The following is a 24,859-nucleotide window of genomic DNA, read 5'->3' on the forward strand; positions in this document are numbered from 1 at the left end:
GGCATGAGTAGAATATAGAAGTGTATGTTGTTGACTGTTAAAATGAAATATAGCAAAATATTGGGCACCATTAGACAAAAGGATTGCTAATTAATTATGCTTAATAAACAACGGGTTATTTTTCAGAAAGATTGATCTAAACAAATGCTCTCCTTGTGTACATATAAGCTTACTTCCTAATAATATTGACATCTCCAGGCCATTAAAGTCTCTCATATACTGTTCATTCCCTCACAAAAAGCTAGACACACACTTCCCCTCAAGCCACACAAACACCTCCCTCTTTTAATGAGAACGCCTTCTGAACAAAAGCATTGTGTCCACTTAAAAAAAACAACCTGAAACTCAATCATCTCTACTAGCAGCTGTCTTTTTTTAGACATTAATGTCCAGGGAGGAGACATTGTCATCGCCGTCGCCATGCCCCAGTTCGAGGAAGTTCTGGCCGGAGTGCGGCTGGCTCTGACCTGGGCCTCTCCTGCTGAGATCCGAGCTCTGCTGGAGGGCTTGGTGACGGAGCAGATCATCTCAGAGGCCTATAGCAAGAGCTTGAGTCGCCACGAATTTACTGAGGGGATTGCGCCTACAGCATGTAAACCAGGATCTGATCGGAGAAATTCTAGAGGATCTACCACCCACTGGAACCTCAACCAAGATCAACTCAGCCAGGTGAGAAACTGTCGGTCATCAGAGTCTACAGAATCTGACCACAACCAGATCACATCGGAGTCTGTGTCGCCAGTGGATGAGCATGACAGCACAAGGTCCAGGTCAAAAAATCATCCACTCTATGAATATCACGTTATTCACGAGAATAATCTGAAACTAATTCAGGAATTGAGGGGGGGACCAGTGATGGACAAACACTTTCTTAATCACAGGCTTTCTTTTACACCGAGAGCATGTGACTACCAATGTGGGCTCGGATTAGATGATGAAATGACAGAACTGCTGAATAGTGCAGAATTAATGCAGAAGCAAGAAAGTGATAATGAAAGAATAGATGAGGGGAATTTGGAATATAAGAAGGAGTGGTTAGAGAAGGTAGAGGAGGCAGCTCGAAGGATAGCAGTCCCTCTGTGGCAGCACTGGGATAGAGGACGAAGGATGTTGCTGCCCCTAGTTCCTGGTATGACTGCTCGCTGTGGAACAAGTAAAACCAAAGTGACAGACAGTGAAGCACACTGCCCTGTTTTAAATATGGAAGAGGAAACGGAGCTTACAATTGCTTGCAGGACATTAGATTTGTACGCTGACAAATTTAAGTGTACAGAGGCGATTGCAGACCTGAACTTCACACTGGATACAGAAGGAGCACAAAAAGGCCTCTGTTTATCTACGTGCGACAGTGTGCCAACAACTGGACTGAACACGGATCATTTCAATATTTCTGGAGCAGGAAGAAATGCCTCACCTGTTCATGCCTGTGTAGCTACAGACACAAACAACAACATCGCAGACAGGCTGGAAGGCGATCTGGATGTCTGCTGGGTAGCTGACAGGACAACAGACACAACAGAAGACCTGCTCTGTTTGATGGGAGGTGCACAATGTGGCACAGATGCAAGATTGACAGAAGACATTGCACATTTATTTTCTCACGCAGATCACTCGTTACACTCCAGCACAGATCACAGCATGACATTAGACAATGTAGAAAATTTTTCCAAGGCTGCTTGTAGTACAAACACGTGCAGCACTGATGGAAAAACAGACTTTTATGAGTATAAAGAAGATGAGGAGAGGATGGATTCACACTGGGGTAGGTTTGCACATCATCATCATATCATGTCCCCTTTTAAGTCTGCTGTGTTTTCTGTTCTTCTATCATCTCTTTAGCTCTGACTGTTCATATGTACAGAGATTGTCTGGGGTAGGAATAGGTATACTGTCACTATAGCACTGAAAGAAATTTATTTTATGTCCAGGATTTCTAGGTCCTTTCCATTTTCCCTTTCATGCTTTCTTTTGTTTATTGCTGTTAGGCAAATCCCTGCAGGATTTGGTAAAAAAAAGGCATGCCTTACTTTCAGTTTCATTTTCATTTTGAGTTCTTCCCAGACTGCAAATATTTTCCAACTATGTGGGACGACAGAGTGGGCCCTGCCAGCGGCGGACTCAGGCTGTTTAAGGGGCAGGGTCGGAAAAAAAAAAGTGTACCAGCTGCATGCTTTGGGGGACCAGCACGCAGAAAGTTTTCCAGCATGTAAGGCAGCCTATATGGCACATCATCATGTTTCCAAAATTTTAAGGCCACACAAGAGGGTATTTTTTTTTTTGGGGTGGTGATGGCGCAGTGGATATGACACATGCCTTTGGTATGGGAGACCAGGGTTCGATTCCCACTGCGATACATCAACCAATGTGTCCCTGAGCAAGACAGTTAACCCCTAGTTACTCCAGAGGCATGCGACCTCTGACATATATAGCAATTGTAAGTCACTTTGGATAAAAGCGTCAGCTAAATGGCATGTAATGTAATGTTTTACTGCAGTTTCTTCAGTGGAAGAGCACTGTAGAGAGCATTTCAATATGTTTTATCTACCATAGAGACATCCAAGAGGGCACTTTTGCTGCCTTTTTTTCGAACATGGGAGCACCAAGGGGTCGGTCTGCCCCACCAAGTCCACCAGTGGGCTCTGCCCTAAACAGATGCACCAAAAAAGAGCTTTGTTGTTTGTCTGTTAGGACAGATACTATTATTATATATTAAATATTGTATACATTTTAATGCCAATCTCACATCTCTGCTGGCTTCAATAATACACCTAGTTCGAGCTTGATAAAGACAGAGAAATTAAAGGGGGGCACATGGTTTCAAGGTTTAAACAGTTGATATCGGTGTGTGTGTGTGTGTGTGTGTGTGTGTGTGTGTGTGTGTGTGTGTGTGTGTGTGTGTGTGTGTGTGTGTGTGTGTGTGTGTGTGTGTGTGTGAGGACCCATTTATCTGTCCTGACTTGGAGTTCTACCAGGTTATTATTGTTTGACTGTAGAAGGGTTGTATGGTTCAACATGAATCAACACACTGATTACATGGAAAACTCCTTCCTTTACCCCATTTTATCGAAACTATGAAGCAGACCGGGTTAATCCCAATAGCCTACTGAATAAACCATAACTTAAATTGCAAAATATACTGCCAAACCTTTTTCTTCAGAAATAATGGGTGTGTGTGGACAACACACACACACACACACACACACACACACACACAAAAAGGTTTGACAGCATTGTATCACTATGTGGGCATACTGGTAATAATGGTATGATGGTATGTGTGTAGCAGCATTGTATCATGTGGGCAGACTGGTAATAATGGTATGATGGTATGTGTGTAGCAGCAAGGCAAAGCCTAAGTGCACTGATTGGCATTGAGAAACAGGTAGGCCAGGTACTTTCCACTTTAGAGCTAAAACACCCAGAGTTTCCTTGTACAGACAGCTAAGGACACCCTGATGGAGGAAAGAGTGCTCAAAAAAACAAAAGATGAACGTTTGTGTGTTATGTAGCATGCACTTATTGAGCTTATATTTTTATTTTTTCAGAAAATAAAGAGTTCCTTAGAAATAATGGAAATAAAGGGAAGTGTAATGAGCTGACCTGGGACAGACCACCCAATAACAATAATATAGTAATGGTACCAATATCCTTAGATAACTGAGACTTAATTTAAAATAAAAGTACATACACAATACTGTATAATAATAACTAAACTGTATCAAGAATATGTAGGCTATAAAAAGGTGAATTTTGAGCAGCAGTGGAAGAAGTACTCAGATCGTTTACTGTCGTGCATTTGGGTCCAAAACTCTTTTCCTGTCTTACACTGTGGTCGACTTTTCTAAAAAGTTGCAATACTACAGTGTAGAAATAAGTAGCCTAAACGTCCTGCATCCAAAGTTTTACTCAAGTAAACGTGCAGAAGTATTAGCATCAAAATATCCTTAAAGTACAAAAGTAAAAGTACTCATTGTGCAGAATGGCCCATTTCAGAATCATATATATTAAAGCAGTGGTTCCCAACCTTTTTTCCTTGGCGCCCCCCCTACTTATGTCTAAGAAAAGCTGAGCCCCCCCTCCGAAACCAAAGTTGAGGTAACTTTCCCTTACTTTCTTTTAATGATACAGAGGAGTTATCAGCACTTTTACGTTTCTCCGCCATGTTTCGTTCATAAAATAGTGATGCCGTGGCGGCAGGAAAAACGAGGATGATAGCAGCTGACTTGATGACAGCAAGGGTCACAGGTTAAGAGGCCTACTAAGTAGCCTGCCTACAAGTTTAAGCAAGAACAAAAATATATAGTTTTTATACAGACTTTTGTATACATTATATATTCTAGTGTATTATCATAATTTCTTTAACATGTGCAAATATTTTTTTTTTTTACCTCAACCTCAAACCAGATAAAGACTTGCGCCCCCCCTGTGATCTTTGCCGCCCCCCTTAGGGGTCCCCGGACCCCAGGTTGGGAACCACTGTATTAAAGTATTACTGGATTATGATCATTGATGAATAAATGTGCAGTTTAACCTATTTATCATAATGTATTAGTTGATTTATATTTTTGCACTAATCGAAATATGCTAAGTAACTAAAGTTATCTTATAAATATAGTGGAGTCAAAAGTAATACCGTATTTACTTAATTAGACACATTGGTTAATGTGGTAAATTACAGTTATTTAGGTTTTCGCTTTGACTGTGCTCCATCACATCAAGCCTACACACAACATCTGTGTCCAGTGATTATGGGCTTTTAAAAAAAACTTTTCATGAAAGCAGTTACATGAAGATCTAAACTGAAACTGCAGTCGGTTCCAGAAACAAAATGCTGCTGCTGGTCCTTATCCGAACTGTCACAGCTTAGCTTGTGTCTACAGTAGTTGCGCAGTTAGTCGAAATGTGAAAGTAAAAGCAGAGAAGCGGGCAGGTGCGCGCCCTGACTAGAGATGCTTTAGGTTATCTGAGGATATATGCAACGTTTGATGTACACACAGCGCCTGGAAGTTCATCGCACTGGGAACACGCAGCAGGAGTTCAGCGGATCATCTAACGAGGTTGGTCCGGCAGGTAAATGTTATCCCGGCTCTGATGGGGCGACTTGGGCGCGTTTTCCCGAAGTAGGCACGCATGGTCAAGGAAAACATGTCGGGGGGGGGGGGGTTCCTTTCTTTGTTGATATGAGCTCCGTTATGGACTTATTTTGAAGTTGTTGTTTTTTTTAACTAAATTACGCACATTGATAAAAGTTTGAACTATGACTTGCATCAACCAGCATAAAGAAAATTAAGTTTTTAAAAATGCTTTTTGCTATATATATATTTTTGCTCATATTGTCTGCCTTTAAATAATATTAATTATACCCAAACTTGAAAATGACTTCGATAGGCTTCTCGCTTTCTTTTTACTGTTATGTTTTGTAAGACTTTACGCTCCAAACTTTCAGCCATAACAATGCGTGTAAACTTGATTACGCATGTGTATGGTGGCTCTACGCCAACATGTCCAACATGTGTAAAATAGTGCATAAGTAAATTAAATGAGAGGTCGTTGTCAGGGAAAGTTAGTGAAAACAGGGTATTTGGAGGGGACTTCCAGGAAATAAAAAGAAAGTTATTTCTTTTCTTAGAATCGCATGCTTCTTTGGCAACACCAAACAAATGCATGCCAATACGCAACGACCTGGGTGTGTATAGGAGTGTGTCTCGAACTTGTAGCAGCAATAATTCATTCATGAGCAACATTTAGCAACATTCAAAGGTTGTTTTTTTTTTTTTTTGCTTTCTTGCAGCTTTTCTCACCCTGACCCTGTGTGGTGCTGCATGTAGAAACGTGCTTGTATTATTTAGGTAGTTGCTGTAACAGGGCATCCAACATGGTGTTCTAGTTCCTCATAGCTGAGGTTTTTTGTTTTCCTGTTATCAGGCAACAAGTCAGCCCCACTGCTATTTTCAAAATGGGCTAAAACAGCATGTGGGCCATAGCCAGGTTTTAGAATTAGTGAGGTCCCGATTTTTTTTCTTTTAATGGAGTCTATTTATTCCATATCTGGACAAGCAAAATTCAAATTACACTTACAAACACAACCCACTACACACAAACTTATTATCTATAATGAAATGCATACAAAGGGACCTGTTGCCAACATACTTTTATTAAAGCTGCATAATTTGCTACTTTATAGTTGTATTTCCTCTTATGTCAGGAAGACTAATTGTACTGTTTACTCCACTACAGTTAATGGTAACACTTTACTTGAAGGTATCAACATAATCGTGACATGACACTGTCATAACTATGACATGACACTGTCATGAATGTGTCATAAACGTTATAAACAAGTCATAAACGTTTATGACTTCTGTCATTAAGTGTTATTCGGTTTTTGTCATGACAAGTTGACATTGTTTGGGTTGTCTTGATTATGACAACTTGACATTAATCAAAGTGACATTACCAGAAGTTGTCTTGGTCATAACAAGTTAACATTCAATCTGTTTGGGATGTCTTTGTAATGACAACTTGACATTAACCAGGATGACATTACCAGAAGATGTCAACTTGACATTACATTTCTTTGGAGTGTCCTTATTAAGACAACTTGACATTAAACAGGATGACATTATGTCAAGTTGTCATAACAAAGACAAGTTGTGATTACAAAGACATCCCAAACAAATTTAATGTCAACTTGTCATGACCAAGACCATTTCTGGTAATGTCACTTTGATTAATGTCAAGTTGTCATAATCAAGACAACCCAAACAATGTCAACTTGTCATGACAAAATCCGAATGATACTTAATGTTTATGTTGTGTTGTGTTAATGATGTTAATGTTAATGTTTAAACGTTTATGACTTGTTTATAACGTTTATGACACGTTCATGACAGTGTCATGTCATAGTTATGACAGTGTCATGTCATGATTATGTCGATACCTTCAAGTAAAGTGTTACCCATTTATTTGACACTAATAGTTACTTTTTACATTGAAAACCTATGATATACAGTACTTATATAGTATGATGCAGTACTATACTAATGTACCCAGTAGTATACAAAGTATCTAAAATTGGCTCCACATTGAAGAACCACAACATCAAAATGTTTTTACATGTATTTGTTACTGATAAAATAATATTCTATAAAAGCATATAATTTTGGGATCCCTGATAGCTCAGTTGGTAGAGCGGGCGCCCATAGTAGAGGTTTACTCCTTGACGCAGAGGACCCAGGTTCGACTCCGACCTGCGGCCCTTTGCTGCATGTCATTCCCTAACCCTAACCCCTTTCATATCTTCAGCTGTCCTGTCAAAAATAAAGGCTGAAAATGCCCCAAAAATAATCATAAAAAAAATTAAATAACATATAACACTTTTAAAAGGAGCCATTCTGCATAATGAGTGCTTTTACTTTTGATAACGTGCTCAGGTAGGCCGGCGGTGTGGCCCGGAGTCTCGCCCGCACAGATAGCTGTCGATAGCTGCCAGTTTCAGACGTTTTCACGTCATTGAGAAGCAGAGAGAGACTGTGTTTTTTTTTTGTTTTTTGTTTTTCTGAAATAATTACTGGTGACCTCATAGCTGGCTATGGCTATGTGCAACTGGTGTATTGTCTTCACAGCAGCTGGTATGTTCAGTGTAACAGGAAACTTTGATGAAGTGGTACACATTCAAGTTTTATTGATTCTCACACAGGGTTTAAAGTCCACAGCTGACGCAGCAGGGCAGGGTTTTGGCTGTCAGTCAGAGTTATGATGAGTTATGTTTGATAAAGGAATAAAAGTGTGTGTGTGTGTGTGTGTGTGTGTGTGTGTGTGTGTGTGTGTGTGTGTGTGTGTGTGAGTGAGCAGGGGGTGACTCCACTGGTTGCAAAGAGAAGTCCATTTCTATAGAAGTCTAAGACCCTACATCTCACTTGATTTATTACCTCAATAAACATTTTGATAATAAGTTTATGGTCTCAGTTGAATACAGCATGACAATTTGTAAACGATGGTCCTATTTGTTTAAAAAATTAAAAGATAAAGCAGAGATAATGCTTTAGGGCGTGCCTACACGCCGACCTGTCAATCCTGCTTAGCAATGCATATCAATGTCATGACCTGGCTCAAAGGACAAAATGACAAGATGTGGAGAACACACGTTTGCTCAATTAAATCAAATTGATTTGATAAACAAAGGTAAACGTGCCATCAGTTTATCAGTAATGTGTGTAGTGTATAGATGTGTGTAGGTGTAGCAATGTTAGAACGCAAAAGTAACTCAACACAAAGTCCAAACAAACCAAGCAACCTTGAGCAATCCAGGCACTCCTATTTATGGACACGTGTGCAATCAGTTCATCCAGGTGTCAACCATCAGTCCTTATTAGCCAATCCCCAGATCCCAGCAACCAAAGAGACTTAATAGACCTTTTTCACGGCGGACATGTTGACATGTCATAGTAGGAAAAGCACAGGTGTATTCAAGACCATTAATGATGGCTGCATTCCACTTAGGAGAGTCCCTGGTATTGTGCATGCTGACTCACTGAGATAGCTCACTGGGACACTTGATGGAATTGTGCCATCGTTAAGGTTATCAGTTTCAGCTGTGCTTTTCCTACTATGACAAGTCAAAATGTCTGCTGTGAAAAAGGTCCATAGGTCTTGAGGCCTAGGAGCCATCACAATGGCACTGTGTACATCGAAATAGCCGTGAACTAGCAAAATATTAAATATCGCAGAATTGCTGCATCATGATATTATCGGTATAGTGAGCCATGTATTGTGTATTGTATCATATTATGAGATACCCTGTGATTCCCACCCCTAAAAACCATGAAGAATTCTAGCTAAATAGAGGCAGATAGGGCAAGTCATGCCTTAACCATCCTAGGGAGAGAAAAAAAAGGAAAATAAACAATTTGCACACCCCTCAAATATGGGCCGTTTACCCCAGAGGCAAAATTGTCTCAAGATTGCCAACAACCCAGCTAAATTGGGTCATCCGAAAGTGCAGTGTTTTGTTGTACACAAATGAATGACAGCTTTTTGGTTCCAGCAGTGATTTAGTTTAACTTCCTGTTCAAGTTTCAAAGCTCATTCTATACCGTTTGATATAAAAATTTTGATATACAAAAAAAACATCTAATAAATATGGGTGTGTCTGAGGAGTCTCTACCTAAAAACCATCAAAGCTCTATCACAGCAGACAACCACAGGACACATTCGAATGTGCTAACTCTTTCAACAATACATGTTTGTCCAAGATGAAGCAGACAGACTGACATCACTGTGTTGCAAGTCAGGGCCAGTTTCAACAATCCTACATCGAGACAAAATAGCCATCTACATTTACCACCCACTATAAAAAGTTGTAAAGTTATAAATTCAATAAAGACTACAATCAAACAAATGATGTTACAGTTTGTGGTCTAACACGCCACAAGGTCCACCCCTCCAGTCTTTAACTGTTAAAACTATCCTGTTCTGAATCATACAGATTGACTCAGATAATGCATTACTGATTATGAACAATGCTGCCGTGTACTGCAGTGTATAGTCATCCCAAAACATGTCTTAGGTGCCTATCAAGTCAAAAGAAAAGAAGATAAATAGATGTTATTCTTGTATTAGGAGTAAAAGAGAAGGATCTTTACTTACAGCTGTCACTGTCAAAAGTTAACTTTAAGAATTTTGATGAGACCTAGGATTGTTATATATGGATTTGTTTGTTTGTTTCTTAGAGGTGCAGGACTACAGCACATGGTTTAAAAGTAAAGTTGCTTTCTTGTAAACTTTTGATTGGATGTTACAGCACACTATGCATTTGTCAATAAAGTGGTACTAAATGCCCTTTATTATAAATTATTATATGCAGACTTTCCATTTATTTTGCTTTCATTGTGGCCACTCTCTTATTAAAGTTCCTTTATCCTTAAGTGTCATTTTTCTCATTCTCTGTGTCTTTTATGTCTTTGTGTAGCGACTATTGTGGTTTTATATTGAGAGCAAAAAGATGCAGCAAGCCCTGCAGTAATGCAAACACATTTTTTTTAATGGTAGCTCTTTCATTTGCTGCATGTCACCGGCAGCACATGAAGCAGCTGGTTTGCGATTCAGACGATTACATTTGGCTCATGATTTACTTCTCCTTCTTCATGTATGTTTAAGAGGACCTTAACAGCAGCATTGTGTTCACATTTTTTTTATTTAGAGCAATGAGGAAATTCTGAAACTTCACATGGCAAGATGTGCAAAGCTTGATAACACAAAAGAACAGTTGTGGCTGCAATGACACTTGCCAAGACACGCCACAAACCCTTATAAGATGCTGTCTGTGGCATTAGTCATTCAGTTCAATACAGGACTCAGGCAACTTCAACATAGCCTGATGCTTTTAATTCTCATGCATTGATATCTTTGTATTATGCATTATAGTAGTATATAATACATGTATCTAATAATGTCACTTGTTTCTCCTTTGATGTGTGTGTGTGTGTGTGTGTGTGTGTGTGTTTGTGTTATATCAGGTGCCAAGATGCAGCACGTGGATCAGGACCCATTTATCTCTCCTGACTTGGGAGTTCTACCAGGTTAGTATTGTTTGAGTTTGAATTTATCATTCATATTGACTGTCTTTTCATGTATGCTGTGTTATTACTGATCTACTTCATTACCTAGACAAATATTTGCACTAACTGTATATGGACTCTTTATTATATTCAGCATTTAGACAGACTGTCTGTTCGTGTTTACTGTGTTATTACTGATCCACATCACTACCTAGACCAAAATTTAATTTGCACTATTTGTATTATGACTCTTTACTACATCTCAGCAGTGTTATAGATTGTCTATTCATGTATATTGTGTTATCACCATACCACTTTTACATAACCATCGACTTACTTGCACCTCACTTTGCGCCGGCTTTGAAATGCCTACTTAATCTGTACTTATGTAGCCTATTGTATTCTGTTTTCTTGTACTATATTGAATGTGAAACTGTATGTTGTCTTGTACGCTTACGCTTTTCTTGGCCAGGTCGCCGTTGCAAATGAGAACCTGTTCTCAACGGCCTACCTGGTTAAATAAAGTTTAAATAAAATAAAAAATTACCTGTCTAGACTGTAGAAGGGTTGTATGGTTCAACATGAATCAACACACTGATTACATGGAAAACTCCTGCTTTTACCCCATTTTATCCAAACTATGAAGCAGGCCGTGTTAATCCCAATAGCCTACTGAATAAACCAAAACATATATTGCAAAATATACTGCTAAAGCATTAAAGGTAATATAGTATGTTTAACATTATTTATTGCATCAGGATTACCACCGCCAAGCTACTGTTGCATCACATAAAGCAATAGAGATGTTAATTGATGGAATTATCGAATCAGTGAACTAATGGGCATGTTCAACAGTAACAGTACTGTAACTAGATCAAGTAAAGCCACAGAGACATTGAAAGGTTGGTCTAGGATCTGGGCTAAGGGGAAGAGATATTTAAACAACACGGGCATTGTATGCACTGGTTTTATTAGTCTACACTAGTAAAAGAAGAGGAGATGAAGAAGACATTTGTTGTTTAGAAAATGTTGACAGGTAGTGTTCTCTGCCTCTATAACCATATCCATCCCTCTGATCACCTACCACCAAGTGTGCAACTTTGGCCTTATTATTACATCCATTGATCCGAACGGTTTCAGCTGCATATCTGAGTCAGGTTCAGGGTAGCAAAGTAGCCCAGATATTGCTTCATATGGGTGCAGTAGCAGCTGGACCTCAAGCTTGTTGTGCTCCTTCTGATCATTCGGACCTGGTTCTACCGTAGGAAAAGGGTCCACAAAAAAAAAAAAAAAAAAAAAAAAGAACTATTGCAGCCTATTGTCTTGATTTACGCTGATAAAATGTTGGTAGGCTACTTTTGATATAAAAATCTTGTAGTCCAGTACAACTCAAAATACGTAATCATGTGGCCGGGTTGGTTCAGTGGGTAGAGCAGGCGCACATTAGAGCTTAGATCGGGCCCAAAAAATCAAGCCCGACCCTACCCGAGCCCGTGCACATTGCGTCCGAGCCCGGCACGGCCCGACACATTAACTGTAATTAAGAGCCCGAGCCCGATTTAAACCCGACAATTTTTTAATAGGCTACGTGGGCCGTTATAACTGACGTTCTCAACTACAATTCCGAGTTGTTTGAACTACAGAAATCTGTTTAGAATTATCTTAATAAATACCGGTAATGCAACAAGGACGAAGCATGTAAACTGAGCTGTTTGTTTATTCAGAATGGAATGGATCGCAGATGGATCCGAATGAAGAAACGTTAAAAAAAAAAAACCTCGACCATAGCTCCCTCAGCCGAATAGTGTGGGTAACAGATCAAGGCAGCAACATAATCAAAGCCCTGGAACCATATAGGAGACTTTCTTGTCTCGATCACCTAATTAATACTGTCCTTCGCCACGGTCTGCATGCTGACGCACTGGCTGACAACAGTGCTGCAGATGGGGGAGACACAATGTAGCACAGTTTACCTCACACTCAAGTCAGTGCAGGACACCCACCCAGAGCTACGGGAGAAGCTGGAGAGGCATAGCTTTCTCCCCACCGAATTAGGCTAATAAAGTAGTGATTAAAAAAACACAAATGCTTGATCAAGGGCCCGGACCGGCCCGGACCGGCCCGGACCCAGGATAGCGGCGGAAAATATCGGCCAGTGGGTCGGGTCCGGTTCGGGCTCAGGCTCGGGCAGAGAATCTAAACTCTAGCACACATATAGGCTACTGAGAGACGTAGCTACGCCTCGACGCAGAGGGCTAGGGTTCGAGTCCGACCTGTGACGATTTCCTGCATGTCTTCCCCCTCTCTCTCCCCTTTCTCACCTAGCTGTCCTATTGATTAATGGCGGAAAAGCCCCAAAAAAAAATCTTAAAAAAAAGAAAAATGTAATCATAATTGAGACTAAGCAACCCCAGAAGCAGACATTGAATTGTGAAATTTAAATGGTTGATTTTCAAATATGAATGACAAAATAGGAAAACAAACTGTTGCAAATGTTTTGTCTTATAATGCTCATTGTTTGTGTTTTAGATGATTTATCGGAATACTTAAATGAAGATTACGTTTTTGCAGGTAAGTTGCAACCAAACATCTGCCCGTTCATTAATTACAGTGAGCAGTATGTTATAATAACACACTTATTAATGGATGAAATGACTAACACATAAATACACATATTCAAGTATGAACGTAAAGGTGATCTTTTGTCTAATTCCCTGTACACTTTTCCTCACCTAGACCCAGATGCGCTCTTTGACAGTCCATTGCTGAATTATGAGGAAATCAGCACCTGCTGTAAGGAGCTCTTCTTTTGTTATTTTGCAGCTGCTGACACATAACAGGCAATATAGAAGAGTAAATGAGGAAGAAAAAGGTCTAAAACTTTAAAACAAACATGTTTATACACAGTGGACAGTGGCTGAAAAATGTATACAGACACACTGAAACATATTGATGGAAAAATTACTTTAATTAGTTTTTTTTACAATGTGTTATATATTAGTTCATGCATACTCCATATAACATACAAAACATAAAATGTTTCTAGAAAAGAAAAATATATATCTGATGTGAATATTTGGAAAAATGTTTGCAGTGGTGTCTGTGAGGCCCCAAACAGCAAGGATGTAAAGTCAATGCCAAAAAACAACAACCAAGGGTTAAGAATTAATCACATCGGTGATATTTCAAGTTACAGTTGCCCTAGGTTTTACCCTGTCTGCCACTTACGTTTTCGAATCTCAAAGATGTTTGGAGAAACATGCTTCGCTGCCCTGAAATGCATGGCAATGACAACCATTTCTGGTTACCGCGTCAGTTAACCGCTTCACTGACTCTTTTACTTCCTTTTACACGCACTTCAGGTGATCTTCCCATGGCAACAGAGCTGCTCTGCCCAGACAGCCAGCAGCAGGGACAGAAGAACAAAATAACAAATAACAGGAGCAAAAGACCCAGAGGTACGTAGATAACCAGCTGCTAACTAGAACCTAATACTGCAGCTCAGCATCTGCTCAGTTGTGTGACACTGTCCTGTGCACCCCATTGTCATATAAAACTTAATTTTAAGATTACAGCTACAACATTCTGCAAGCCTGAACTAAAGGCAAGTTTACATGTTCTATATTTCTCCTCTCCAGCTCCCCGATCACAACGGTGCACTGATGAGAACACACCATCTAGGCCAAAAAGGCAAAGAGCCGCAGGTGACCTACCCAGACTGACTGTTTGGTTTCTGTCTGTAAACTATTTAAGACCTGGCTTCAACTGTAGGACACTGTGAAATATATAACCTGCCCAGTGTCAGGTCCACCCACTAGCCCACCTAATGTTTGGCTAATGTTTTATCATTCTGCAAACCATGCTGATTTGTTTTTGAAGTCACTACGTGTTTGGTGACTGTTTAACCCTTGTAAGGTGTTCATATTTTTGTTACACAGCCAATGTTCCCAGGTCTGGTGGACCCACCACATTATTAGGCTTTTAAATCAATACAGCCATAACAATTTATGTAAAAATACTTAACAGATGTTTACGTTAGCTCAATTACCAATGATATATACATCATTTATGGTTCGTATTTTCCATTTTCCCCCTGTGAGATCACATTTATGATCATATGATCATTTTGGGGTTTTATTGTGATAAAACAAGGAAATTCAATTATAAAACAGGTACAAAAAATAAATAGAAACAAGATTTTTGATCATTATTGGTGCTTATTTCTTAAAACTTAATCAGAACAGGTGAAAGTGCTTGAAATGTAACAATTTTGTATCTTTGTGTGGGAATAGCAGGTGCAGAAAGACAACATTCCCGCACACAGACACCTACACTCAGACACACACACATACAGACGCACAGACACACACAGAGGCGCACAGACACATAGACACACACAGACACACACACACACACACACACACACAGAGGCCCAGTTAGGAGGAGGACACAGTTAAGTTTCATAGCACCTACAATTACAATTACTACAATTACAATTATTACACTCGGGTCCAGTAGACCTGAACACCTCATATGTAATAGTTATGTGTAGGGGGGGTGTACCGTGTGCAGTCATTGAAAATAAGTTATTTTCCATGTTCTTCACAGAAAATGAGCCAAGGCCAATGAGTTTGAATTAGAAGAAATAATAAATAGCATCATTTTTCTTTTAGCAAACATTAAAAAACGGGTCCCACAGACCCGAACACCTTACAAGGGTTAAGGCAGCCATTGGGTTTCACTCATATCAGTTTTTCAAAGTGATGTTATTGCTATGAGATGATACAGTGCAGATTTTTTCAACTCTTGCAGGACGATCAAAAAACAAAGTGGCTAAGCCAACTGTCACTCAAGGTAAGTTTCTAATGTTTCTGCTGTAAAATTATTGCAATCTGTAGAGGAACATTTTTTTTTTTTACATTTAAAGAGGCAATAAGAAAAATGACTCTGTCTCGAATGTGAAAATTTGCAGTAATTCAAGTTATATATATATATATATATATATATATATATATATATATATATATATATATATATATATATTGACATACTAAATATCAGCTACCACTGCACAGTAAAATGCTAATGTAATAGGTTTCATGCAGCTGTAACGTTAAAGAAAATGTTTTAAACAGACCAAAACACCCGAGCACTATTATACACATGAGACTTATATATAGAAATGACATTTTACAGACAAACCATGTGAGGCTAGAGTAGGAACATTAGACTCAAGGGTTAAAGGGATGTTGGGTGGCTATGCATGACTCGGTTCATTCAGGGCATTGGAATGCACATCAAGTAACAGGAAGTTTAATTTTGAAGTCATCAGATAAGAGGTCCCACTAATGAACCAAAAGAAGAACTCCCACCTCACCCGACTTCCTTCAGATCAGTTTGGTGCTTTTTGAATGTCCGATTTTGTTCTCACTGTCATGAAAACTCTTCTCATTCCAGATGAGTTGTTGATGGTTAAGCCCAAGTGCAATTTGTTTTGTTATTCACTTGGAAGATAAACTATCAATTTGTTTTCTTGTCAACCCTTGTTTCTGATACGCTCGAGGTTAACACAACCTGTTGGCAGGGAAAGATAAGGATGTTGTCTCTGCTTCTTTCGCAGGCACTGACACAGGATCAGAGAGGAGTTTAGCAGAGTCGGTGGGCCTCTCCCCCACTCAACAAATCCTTCATATCCATCCCTCCATTCAGTTTATCACCATCCCAGACTCTCCAGCGTATCAGGTGGTTCAGACACTGAGGCTCTCTCCTCCAGTTATTGGACTTCCACTCCCCAACACACCTGCTACACCTAGATTCATATTAGGTGAGTTCAGCACTTACATACATACATACAATGTTGATTGTGTAGAGGAACTAAAGACTCAGATGATGCAGTTTTATTTGCCCTGAAAACTGGATCATCAAGCTTCTTTTAAGACGTGTAGCCTAAATAGAGCTTGTAATTAGCAACCACAGACCTATACCAAACATTCTGTTTGAATGAAACAAGTTGTCCACCAGCAACTTTTCATATTCGTCTTAGTCTCGCTTTGCCAGACCTTCCTCCACAGCGCCGCGGAGGAGGGTCTGGCTAGTCCACACAGCATTCCCGGGATGGGAGAAAAACGTGCTCTGGTTTATTGGCATTTCTTTAAACCAATCACAATCGTCAAGGGCGGTCGCAGGTACGGTGCCGCTGCAAAATAGCCTCGGGAAGGAACTTGTTTTGGTGGAACGTGTGCACGTTCAAAAGTTGTTTTAGTCGTGCGAGAGAAAACTCAGATTGGACAGATAGTCTAGCTAGCTGTCTGGATTTACCCTGCAGAGATCTGAGGAGCAGTTAACCATAGTCCTCAGAAATCAACTGGAGTTTAGAATGCCAACACAGAGAAAGCGGACGGTAAAGAAAAGAGGCGGAATTTCTGGCAGCACCGGAGCAATCCTGGAATTGGAATGTCATGGATATAGACTATATTCGTCTAGATCCTTTTTTTGACAAAATTTTAGTCCTTGGCTTATTGAATATTATGCTGCATTTGGGTCGATTAACTATGTAACGAGATAGACTGAAACTACTTTGTTTCTGTCAGGAATTATGTATCCTGTGGCATGCAGTCTCCCAGGGCTCAATTATTGGTCATCTTTGGTTTAAAGCCCCCAGGCTTTCCCCCAGAAGGAGTGGAACATTTCTGGATTTGGCGACTGCTCATGCTTGTATTAAAAAAAGGACACTGACAAATATGCACGCCAATCCATTTAACATGCAACAGACTAGATAGAATAAACTTCCCAGAGGATTTGGCATTTGTTGTAAATCTAATTCCATATCCTGAACTCCCTATCTATGCCTGTGTTTTCATTTTCAAATGTTCTTTTACAATTCATTTCTGTCTATTTAATTTGGGTTTTATTCTGTTAAATGTGTTAAATTCCTCTTTTAATATTTAATGTATTCTGTGCACTTTGTAAAGCACTTTGTGTATGAAACATGTTAAACATATTACCTTGCTTTGCCTTGCCCGCTCATGCATGTCTGTTTATTGCACATACTGAATCAACAGAACATACTCTTACCCCTATTTCTAATATAGTTCCTGCTGCTTCACCACCCTTCCAACGCCAAGTGCCACCCCTCTCCCCGAGTGAGTAAAAAATTCTTTAAACTGGGATGTGTGTGTGTGTGTGTGTGTGTGTGTGTGTGTGTGCCAGTCTCTACTTCATGTGCATGAATGCAAAGATTTCATTCAGTGGTATGTAGAGTATAGTATTCAGATAACAGTTTTAGCACTGCCTTTTAAGCAACAACATGGAAAGCACTCTCTGCCAACTGTTGTATGTGTGAATGTAGTCTCTTAATTGTTCTTCTCTTGTGTTTGTAGTGGGCGGTGCAGTAGCGCCAGTCCAAATGAGTTCATCCCCACCAGGATCTCTGTCAGACACCGCTAGCAAAGCCATGTCTCACCCATGTGCCTCACCCCTCTCCCCCAGCAATGGTGAGTACCAGTATCTGTCTGATTTCTTTCTCCTTGTGTGTAAATCACCTTGTAGCGTTATTGCCACGTTACAAATATCTTGACGTGTTGCATTTCAGAAATGTCTACATGTAAGGAATCCCCTCTTCCTCCGTCTCCCACTGTCCTTGATATTCCACGTAAGTTAGCATGTGCTTTTATTCCCCTCTGCTGCTTTGATGTAAGATAAATTGTGAAAGTACAAATCATGTTTCGTTAAGTAGCAGGGTTGGAACTCCGTTGTGGGTTTTTTTTCAGCTGTTGTAAAGGACTACATTCAGGAAGCCAAAGCACACATGAATCAAAGCTGCCAGGATATGGGGTCAGACCTTAGCCTGACTTCTCATTATGTGAATGTGCAACTGAGCCAGAGAGAGATTCTTCGCTCTGGAAAAAACACAAACAAAGACCTGGACAAGGAGCTAGTCATCATGGGAGATACAGATCGTCAAAAAAGTTTGTTGGGGCAGAGTCATGTAAGAGTTTCCCTTTAGTTCAATTTAAACATATATAATCATTATTATCATCGAGTGCTTTTTTTTAACACAGCCAAATCCAATAATATGATGTATGAATATTTTGATTTGTTTATATCATGAGGGAAACAGGTCAAAAACATTGTTGTAATCACTTGCTGAAACTCACTGGTAACTATATGTTGGTCTTTTTCCACTCAGATCTTTAAAGGCTCAAACGGCGACAAACCCAGACGCTACATAATGCTACTCGGCAATGCTGGCATGGGAAAAACCACCCTGATCAGGAAACTGTGTCTTGACTGGTCCAGAGACTGCATCCCACAGTTTGACTTTGTCTTCTTTTTAGACGGCAAAGCACTCTCTTTAACGGAGCCGACCAATAGCCTTCAGACCCTCCTATTAAACCTTTCCTCCTTTGCCCCTGTCTGCATGGACCCCGACGCAGTGTACGCTCAAATCCTTGCAGCCACTAAGCGTGTGCTCATCATTTTTGATGGGTTTGGCGAGTTACGGGACTATGAAATTCTTCTCCAGACTCTAGAAAAAGACTTGATATCTTCATTGCAGAAAGACAGTAAAGCACAGACCTACACAGTAAGACAGTTATACTCTGCCATCCTTCAGAGGGTCCTCCTTCCAGGCTGCACTCTTCTGCTCTCAACACGACCAAGAGGCACTGCCAGCCAGCTACTCCGGCGGACGGACAGCCTTTTGGAGGTTTGTGGCTTCACCCCCACAGACATAGAGATATATTTGTCCCAGTACTTCACTGACCCTGGCCTCAGAGCATCTGCTTTGGACCGCTTAAAAAACTGCAGCTATCTACATCTCCTCTGCTGGAACCCTGGACTGTGTCGGTTGGTCTGCTTGGTTTTAGAACAATGCAAAGGTTTAGAGGTCCTACCGAGAACCTTAACCGGGCTCTGCCATCAAGTGCTTCGTCTGAAAATGGAAAAGGACAGTAGGAGCACACACTCGCAGGCTGAAGCTCAATCAGAAATATCTGTGGAATCAGTAGAAAAAACCCAGACACAAATCTCAAGTAGGTCTCAAGTTACGAGGGGTAACAAAAACACCCCGACGAAGTCCAGAGCACAGGTTCACACTCGCTCTCGCAGCCAAAGAGCGAGGGGGTCAAAAAAACAGGAGAACGAGGAAGATGACATTGATGGAGAGGGGATGCAGAGTGTTGTCGGGGAAGTAGATAGAACAGAGGAGAGAGAGTTGCTGTCCCAGCTGAGTTCTTTGGCTTGGGATGGGGTCAAAGCAAACTCCTCCATCCTCCCCACAGGACGGACTGTATCTGCCAAACTTAAGGCGTTCGGCCACAGGACAGGGCTCTTCTTCTCTTACCATCTGAGGACGAGGCAGGTTGTCTCAAGTGGCGAGAGAGAGGGAGGAGGAAGAGAGGACAGAGAAGAAATGGGAGCAGGAGAGGATGGAGAAAAGAGGGGAAACAAGGGGAGGATGGACACTGAAAACGCCGATGCCAGTGATGACCACATCCTGTTGTGGGCCAACCCTTTTCTTCAGAGTTACCTGGCAGGGCTCCATTTGTCTCTGTCAAGGTAAAAGTTTCTTGATTCATCAGAAAAAAATAGTCTTCGATTAGGATTATATAGATAAAAACAGATTAAATGAGAAGTGATTGTTTGATGAATTAGTGAATTGACCGTGTTAGGCTTTTAATCGGTCATAGTATCTTCTTCTTCTTCTTCGTGATTGAAAATGAAAGAGCATATCCCTTTCCACTCCCAGTCTTTTTTCTCTTTTACTTTCAGTTCTCCACTCTCTCTGTATTTCCCTGACTCTTTATTACTTTCTGTTTTCCCAGGACTGTAACAGACCGTGCTTTCCTTCAGACCCTCCCTTTCCAGTCAGGCCAGAAGGGACGTCGGCGACCACAAAGGGAAGAGCTCGAGCTCACTCAGCGATTTGCCGTTGGGCTTCTGTTCTACAACAGGACAGAGCTGCAGAGGCTTCACTCATACACAGAGACAGCCTTCAGAGATATGGTGGCCGCCAAGCAGGCTTTAGTAACAAAACACCTTGAGGGTCTTTCCCATGGTGACCTGAACCCCGCCCAGGTTCTGGAGGCATGTCACTATGTTTATGAAGTTAGTTCCACACATGGTGATGGTAGCAGAAACAGTGGCAGCACGCAATTAGTCGCTCACCTGGCAGCAAATCTCCCAGAAGTCCTGACATTTCATGGAGTTCCACTCAAGCCATCGGACATGTTCCCAGTGCAGAACATACTTGAAAGGGGTGGAACTAAAGGTAGACAGTTCTGTTTGGATCTGGAGAATTCTGGGATACAGATTTCGGGACTCAGATCTCTGGTGGGGCTCAACAACATCAACACCTTCAGGTAAATGTTCCAATTCACAGCTCAAAAAGCTGCTTGGTATTGATTGGGGTTGTTCCCCAAACATCGATTGTCCAATCTTAGCTTAGCAACCCTGATAAAGGGCAGGTCTGTCAAGCTTTGGATTTTTCCACAATCCAGTACAGTAGCACATAACTAACTACATTATAATAGTTATATAATTCAAATAGAGCTTTGCATTTTTTGGCAATTTATTTCTTCATCACTGTCTGATGATATTCTATTGATACCAATGTCAACCATTGGGTATCTTCTAGGGCATGCATTGCTGATGTCATCACCTTATGGGAGCAGTTAGAGCAGAGTGGCGAAGAAGGGCTCCTACAAGGGATGGTGTCCAAATTCAAGATCCACCCTCTGAAGGCCACACAGGTGTGTCACATAGAGCACTTGGCAAAGCTGGTGAACATACATACGCACAAGAAGCTGTCGGACAGGTAAATCACCGCACACGCACGCACACACACACACACACACACACCAAACACACACTCAGTTACACTTCGCAATACAAACTATGAGTTTGGCTACTGATGTGTATGTTGTGTGTACTTGTAATTCCAGCCAATCAGATTCCATCCTGGCCGAGGGAGTACCAGCTGTCAAAGAGCTACACAGGCTGGAGCTTGCGTGAGTAGACGTTTGAAATTGTAATTCATAATGACAATGACGATGACGATGACGACAATGACAACAATGACGACATTATCTTTCTTTGTAGACTTGGTCCAGAGAAAGGTCCCCTGGTTCTTCCCAAGCTGTGGGAGCTCCTGCCAGGTCTACATAACCTACAGCACTTAGAGTAAATATACACACCTTTACTTCTAGTTCTCTCTCAGTGCAGGTATCCCTCTGTCTTTATGTGTTTGTTTCTAGTGTCTGACAATCTCTCTCTCAATCTCTCTCTCTCCTCCTTCAGTCTAGAGAACAGTAAGATAGGGGACAAAGGGGCAGAGAAATTGGCTGATGCTTTAGTCTCACTTGGTTCCCTGGAGATACTCAAGTAAGTACAACATGTTCCTTTCTCGTGTCTCATCTTATGTGCAGTGTGTGTGTTGAACTAAGTGTTTACCCTCTCCTTCTGGTTTCTAGTCTGTCACAGAATTGTATAGGAGACCAGGGGGTGACAAAACTGGCAACCACGTTGAGGGCCCTGCCCAAACTGCACTGTTTAAGGTATATAATATACACACACACACACACACACACACACACACACACACACAAACACACACAAACACACAGAGAGAGACATATAACTACACAACAACACCCACAGTGGCACATACTATAGAGACCCACATCATTTGAAATGTATAGCTGTATGTATGTGAGGTGTGCATCTGTGTGAGTTCGAGTGAATGTGTTTATTTACTACATTTATTTTTATTGCTGCTAACTGGTTTCTGGACATTTTTATTGTATTCACTGTAAAAATTTGACTCCTTTATTATTTTAACTGTTAAAAGCCCTTCTAGGGACAGGTGTTGCGAATTAGCCACGGCTGTAAACACTGTGATACAGGCATCGGATTGTTCTTTATGTTTTTTTTTTTGTATCTGTCCCTATTCAGAAAAACAACAAATAAATTTCACTTCCCTCTTTTCTCACTTTTTTTTACAGTCTCTACAGTAACGTGATTTCTGATGAAGGGGCGGAGAGTTTAGCAGATGTCCTGCCACACATGGCTTCGCTCACTAACCTGGAGTAAGACCATACATTTCACAGTTTCCTTAGACATTCATGATTTCTGTCTGTATGTATACCTCTTTGTTTATTTAATTAATGAGAAAATCTACTGTGATATCCGTGTTTTGGACAGAATGTAATTTTCATTAAACCTTGAACAGACAGTTAAAATGAATACACACACACACACACATACACACACACACACACACACACACACACACACACACATCAAAGGAGGAACCAGTGACATTATTAGATACAAGTTAGATACTAGTAAATGTTGATCAGCTGATCTGTTGGTCTGTAGTCAGTATATGTCAATACAATGATGTGTTTGACATGGTTGTGTCACTATCAGTAGACACAGTACTACACATTGAAGATACATTTAAAGTGTAAGCTGTTTTCTGTTTGACAGTGTGAAGTACAACAAGCTAACAGATGTTGGAGCTCAGAGCCTGGGAGCCAGTCTGAAAAACTGTAAAAAAATGAAGACCTTGAGGTAAGAAGACCTGTGTTTGTGATCATTGTTGCTTCATAAAACACAACCGAAAACTAAAGTATTGTTATCTAATTTCCTCCCAACATAATAACATTTCTTTCCATCACATCCTATCACAGGATGTGGAACCAGTGTATTCCATACGGAGTGTTTGAGAGACTTCAGCAGCACGACAACCGGATCCTTTTGCAGTAGAATGATACGAAACCTCTACCACAAGGCTATGCACTTTTTTATCATGCATCTCAGGCATACATGTTTACACTACACAATGCATTTTCTAAAGCATGTTTGTTAAAGAGAGAGAGAGAGAGAGAGAGAGAGAGACAGAGAGAGAGACAGAGAGAGAGACGGAACTTTAACAGAAAATGCAAAATTATTTGCTGCTTTATTCAACAGTCATTTTTATCAGATTCTTTCAAAGATTCTACTCAGCGACACACAGTAATACTTCATCCTTCAGCGTTACACAGTACTGCATGTATATACTGTATGGGTTAGTGGTAATGGTACAAATTTAAGAAACACATTTGCACTACTTGTTACTTGTCTTTATGCAATTTTATAGATTTGTTGTATTTCATGTGCGTTTTTTCTTGCTATATGAATAGTGTTTTTGTTTTCTCTCTTTCTATGACTGTACATTATACATTGCCTAACACTCACCTGGACCTTTAAAAAATAAAATGTTTCATTTGTCAGGTACATTATTTTCTTCCGGTTTTTTTCACTAGTCATTTGACATGTTTACTGAGTTCATCGGTTCATTAGCAACTTCTTTTCTCTTCCTTCCTAACAGGTTTCTGTTCTCTATTTTGATGCAAACTGACCTTTAGAGTGTTATTGTGTCTGAAACTGCATAGTTGATCACATTACTTTATTTGCATTAAGCCATTTATTTCCACCAAAATGTTAGTCATAGGCAGACTTTCCCCAATTGTGATATCATGGTAAAATAAGTGGGGGAAAGTGAACTTTACTGACAACATGAATACTTGGTTATCACTTGTGATGTTCCTTAAGGTGGCCTCTTTGTGACATTAAGATGTCTGTTGTGATTTATATTACTCTTTAATGGGGTTGGAGACTGCAGTTCTAAGAAGAAAGTCTGTGTTACATTCTGGGTGGTGTGGAGTTTGAAAGGCATAGACATCTACCAGACAGGGAGGCTGTTGAGTAGCATTATGGGAAATGAAGGATCCAGTGTTTGGGGGGGCTTGATATTTGAGATTAAAATCCAATCCAACTTTATTTATAAAGCACATTTAAAACAACCAGGTTGACCAAAGTGCTGGACATTGACATGATTTAGGACAGATTATAAACACACAAGTAACAAAATGAATATTTAAAAAAGTAACAAACTGTAACATGAAAATGCAGAATACAACTCTCAAGCAGGTTTAAAGGCCAATGAATAAAAGTGAGTTTTAAGTCGTGATTTAAAAATGTGAAGGCTGGGGGCCAGTCTGACATGCGGAGGCAATTCATTCCACAGCCTTGGGGCCACGACTGAGAATGCTCGATCTCTCCTATTTTTGAGCCGCGTTCTAGGGACAACAAGGAGTAGCTGGTCAGTAGACCTTAATGACCTCTGAGGAGCGTTCGGCTTCAGTAGTTCAGCAATATAAGCTGGGGCTTGACCATAAAGAGCTTTAAAAACGAACAACAGAATCTTAAAATGTATTCTGAAGCAAACCGGTAGCCAAGGGAAGCAAGAACAGGTG

The 24,859-nt window shown here is 40.4% G+C and overlaps 1 protein-coding gene across 3 annotated transcripts; it reads left to right on the top strand.

The window, feature by feature from the left end:
- The first annotated feature begins 337 nt into the window (after positions 1–337).
- Positions 338–23,793, top strand: ciita (class II, major histocompatibility complex, transactivator). Of its 3 annotated transcripts, none has more exons than XM_031320848.2 (22): positions 338–1,762; positions 10,518–10,580; positions 13,089–13,130; positions 13,296–13,352; positions 13,922–14,017; positions 14,198–14,263; positions 15,372–15,413; positions 16,180–16,383; positions 17,651–17,701; positions 17,939–18,052; positions 18,151–18,210; positions 18,329–18,546; positions 18,748–20,117; positions 20,384–20,920; positions 21,196–21,375; positions 21,497–21,568; positions 21,660–21,740; positions 21,858–21,941; positions 22,031–22,114; positions 22,562–22,645; positions 23,049–23,132; positions 23,252–23,793. In XM_031320848.2, exons 1-22 carry the CDS (start codon positions 421–423, stop codon positions 23,325–23,327), a joined length of 5,007 nt encoding a protein of 1,668 aa, XP_031176708.1. In that variant the 5' UTR covers positions 338–420; the 3' UTR covers positions 23,328–23,793. The 3 variants fall into 3 exon arrangements, with proteins under 3 accessions (XP_031176708.1, XP_031176709.1, XP_035852496.1); XM_031320849.2 differs by having other exon boundaries at positions 21,503–21,568; XM_035996603.1 differs by lacking the exon at positions 338–1,762 and adding an exon at positions 4,907–5,070.
- Positions 23,794–24,859: the final 1,066 nt, after the last annotated feature.

The sequence above is a fragment of the Sander lucioperca genome, chromosome 21 (genome assembly GCF_008315115.2).
Source record: "Sander lucioperca isolate FBNREF2018 chromosome 21, SLUC_FBN_1.2, whole genome shotgun sequence".
Taxonomy (NCBI): Eukaryota; Metazoa; Chordata; class Actinopteri; order Perciformes; family Percidae; genus Sander; species Sander lucioperca.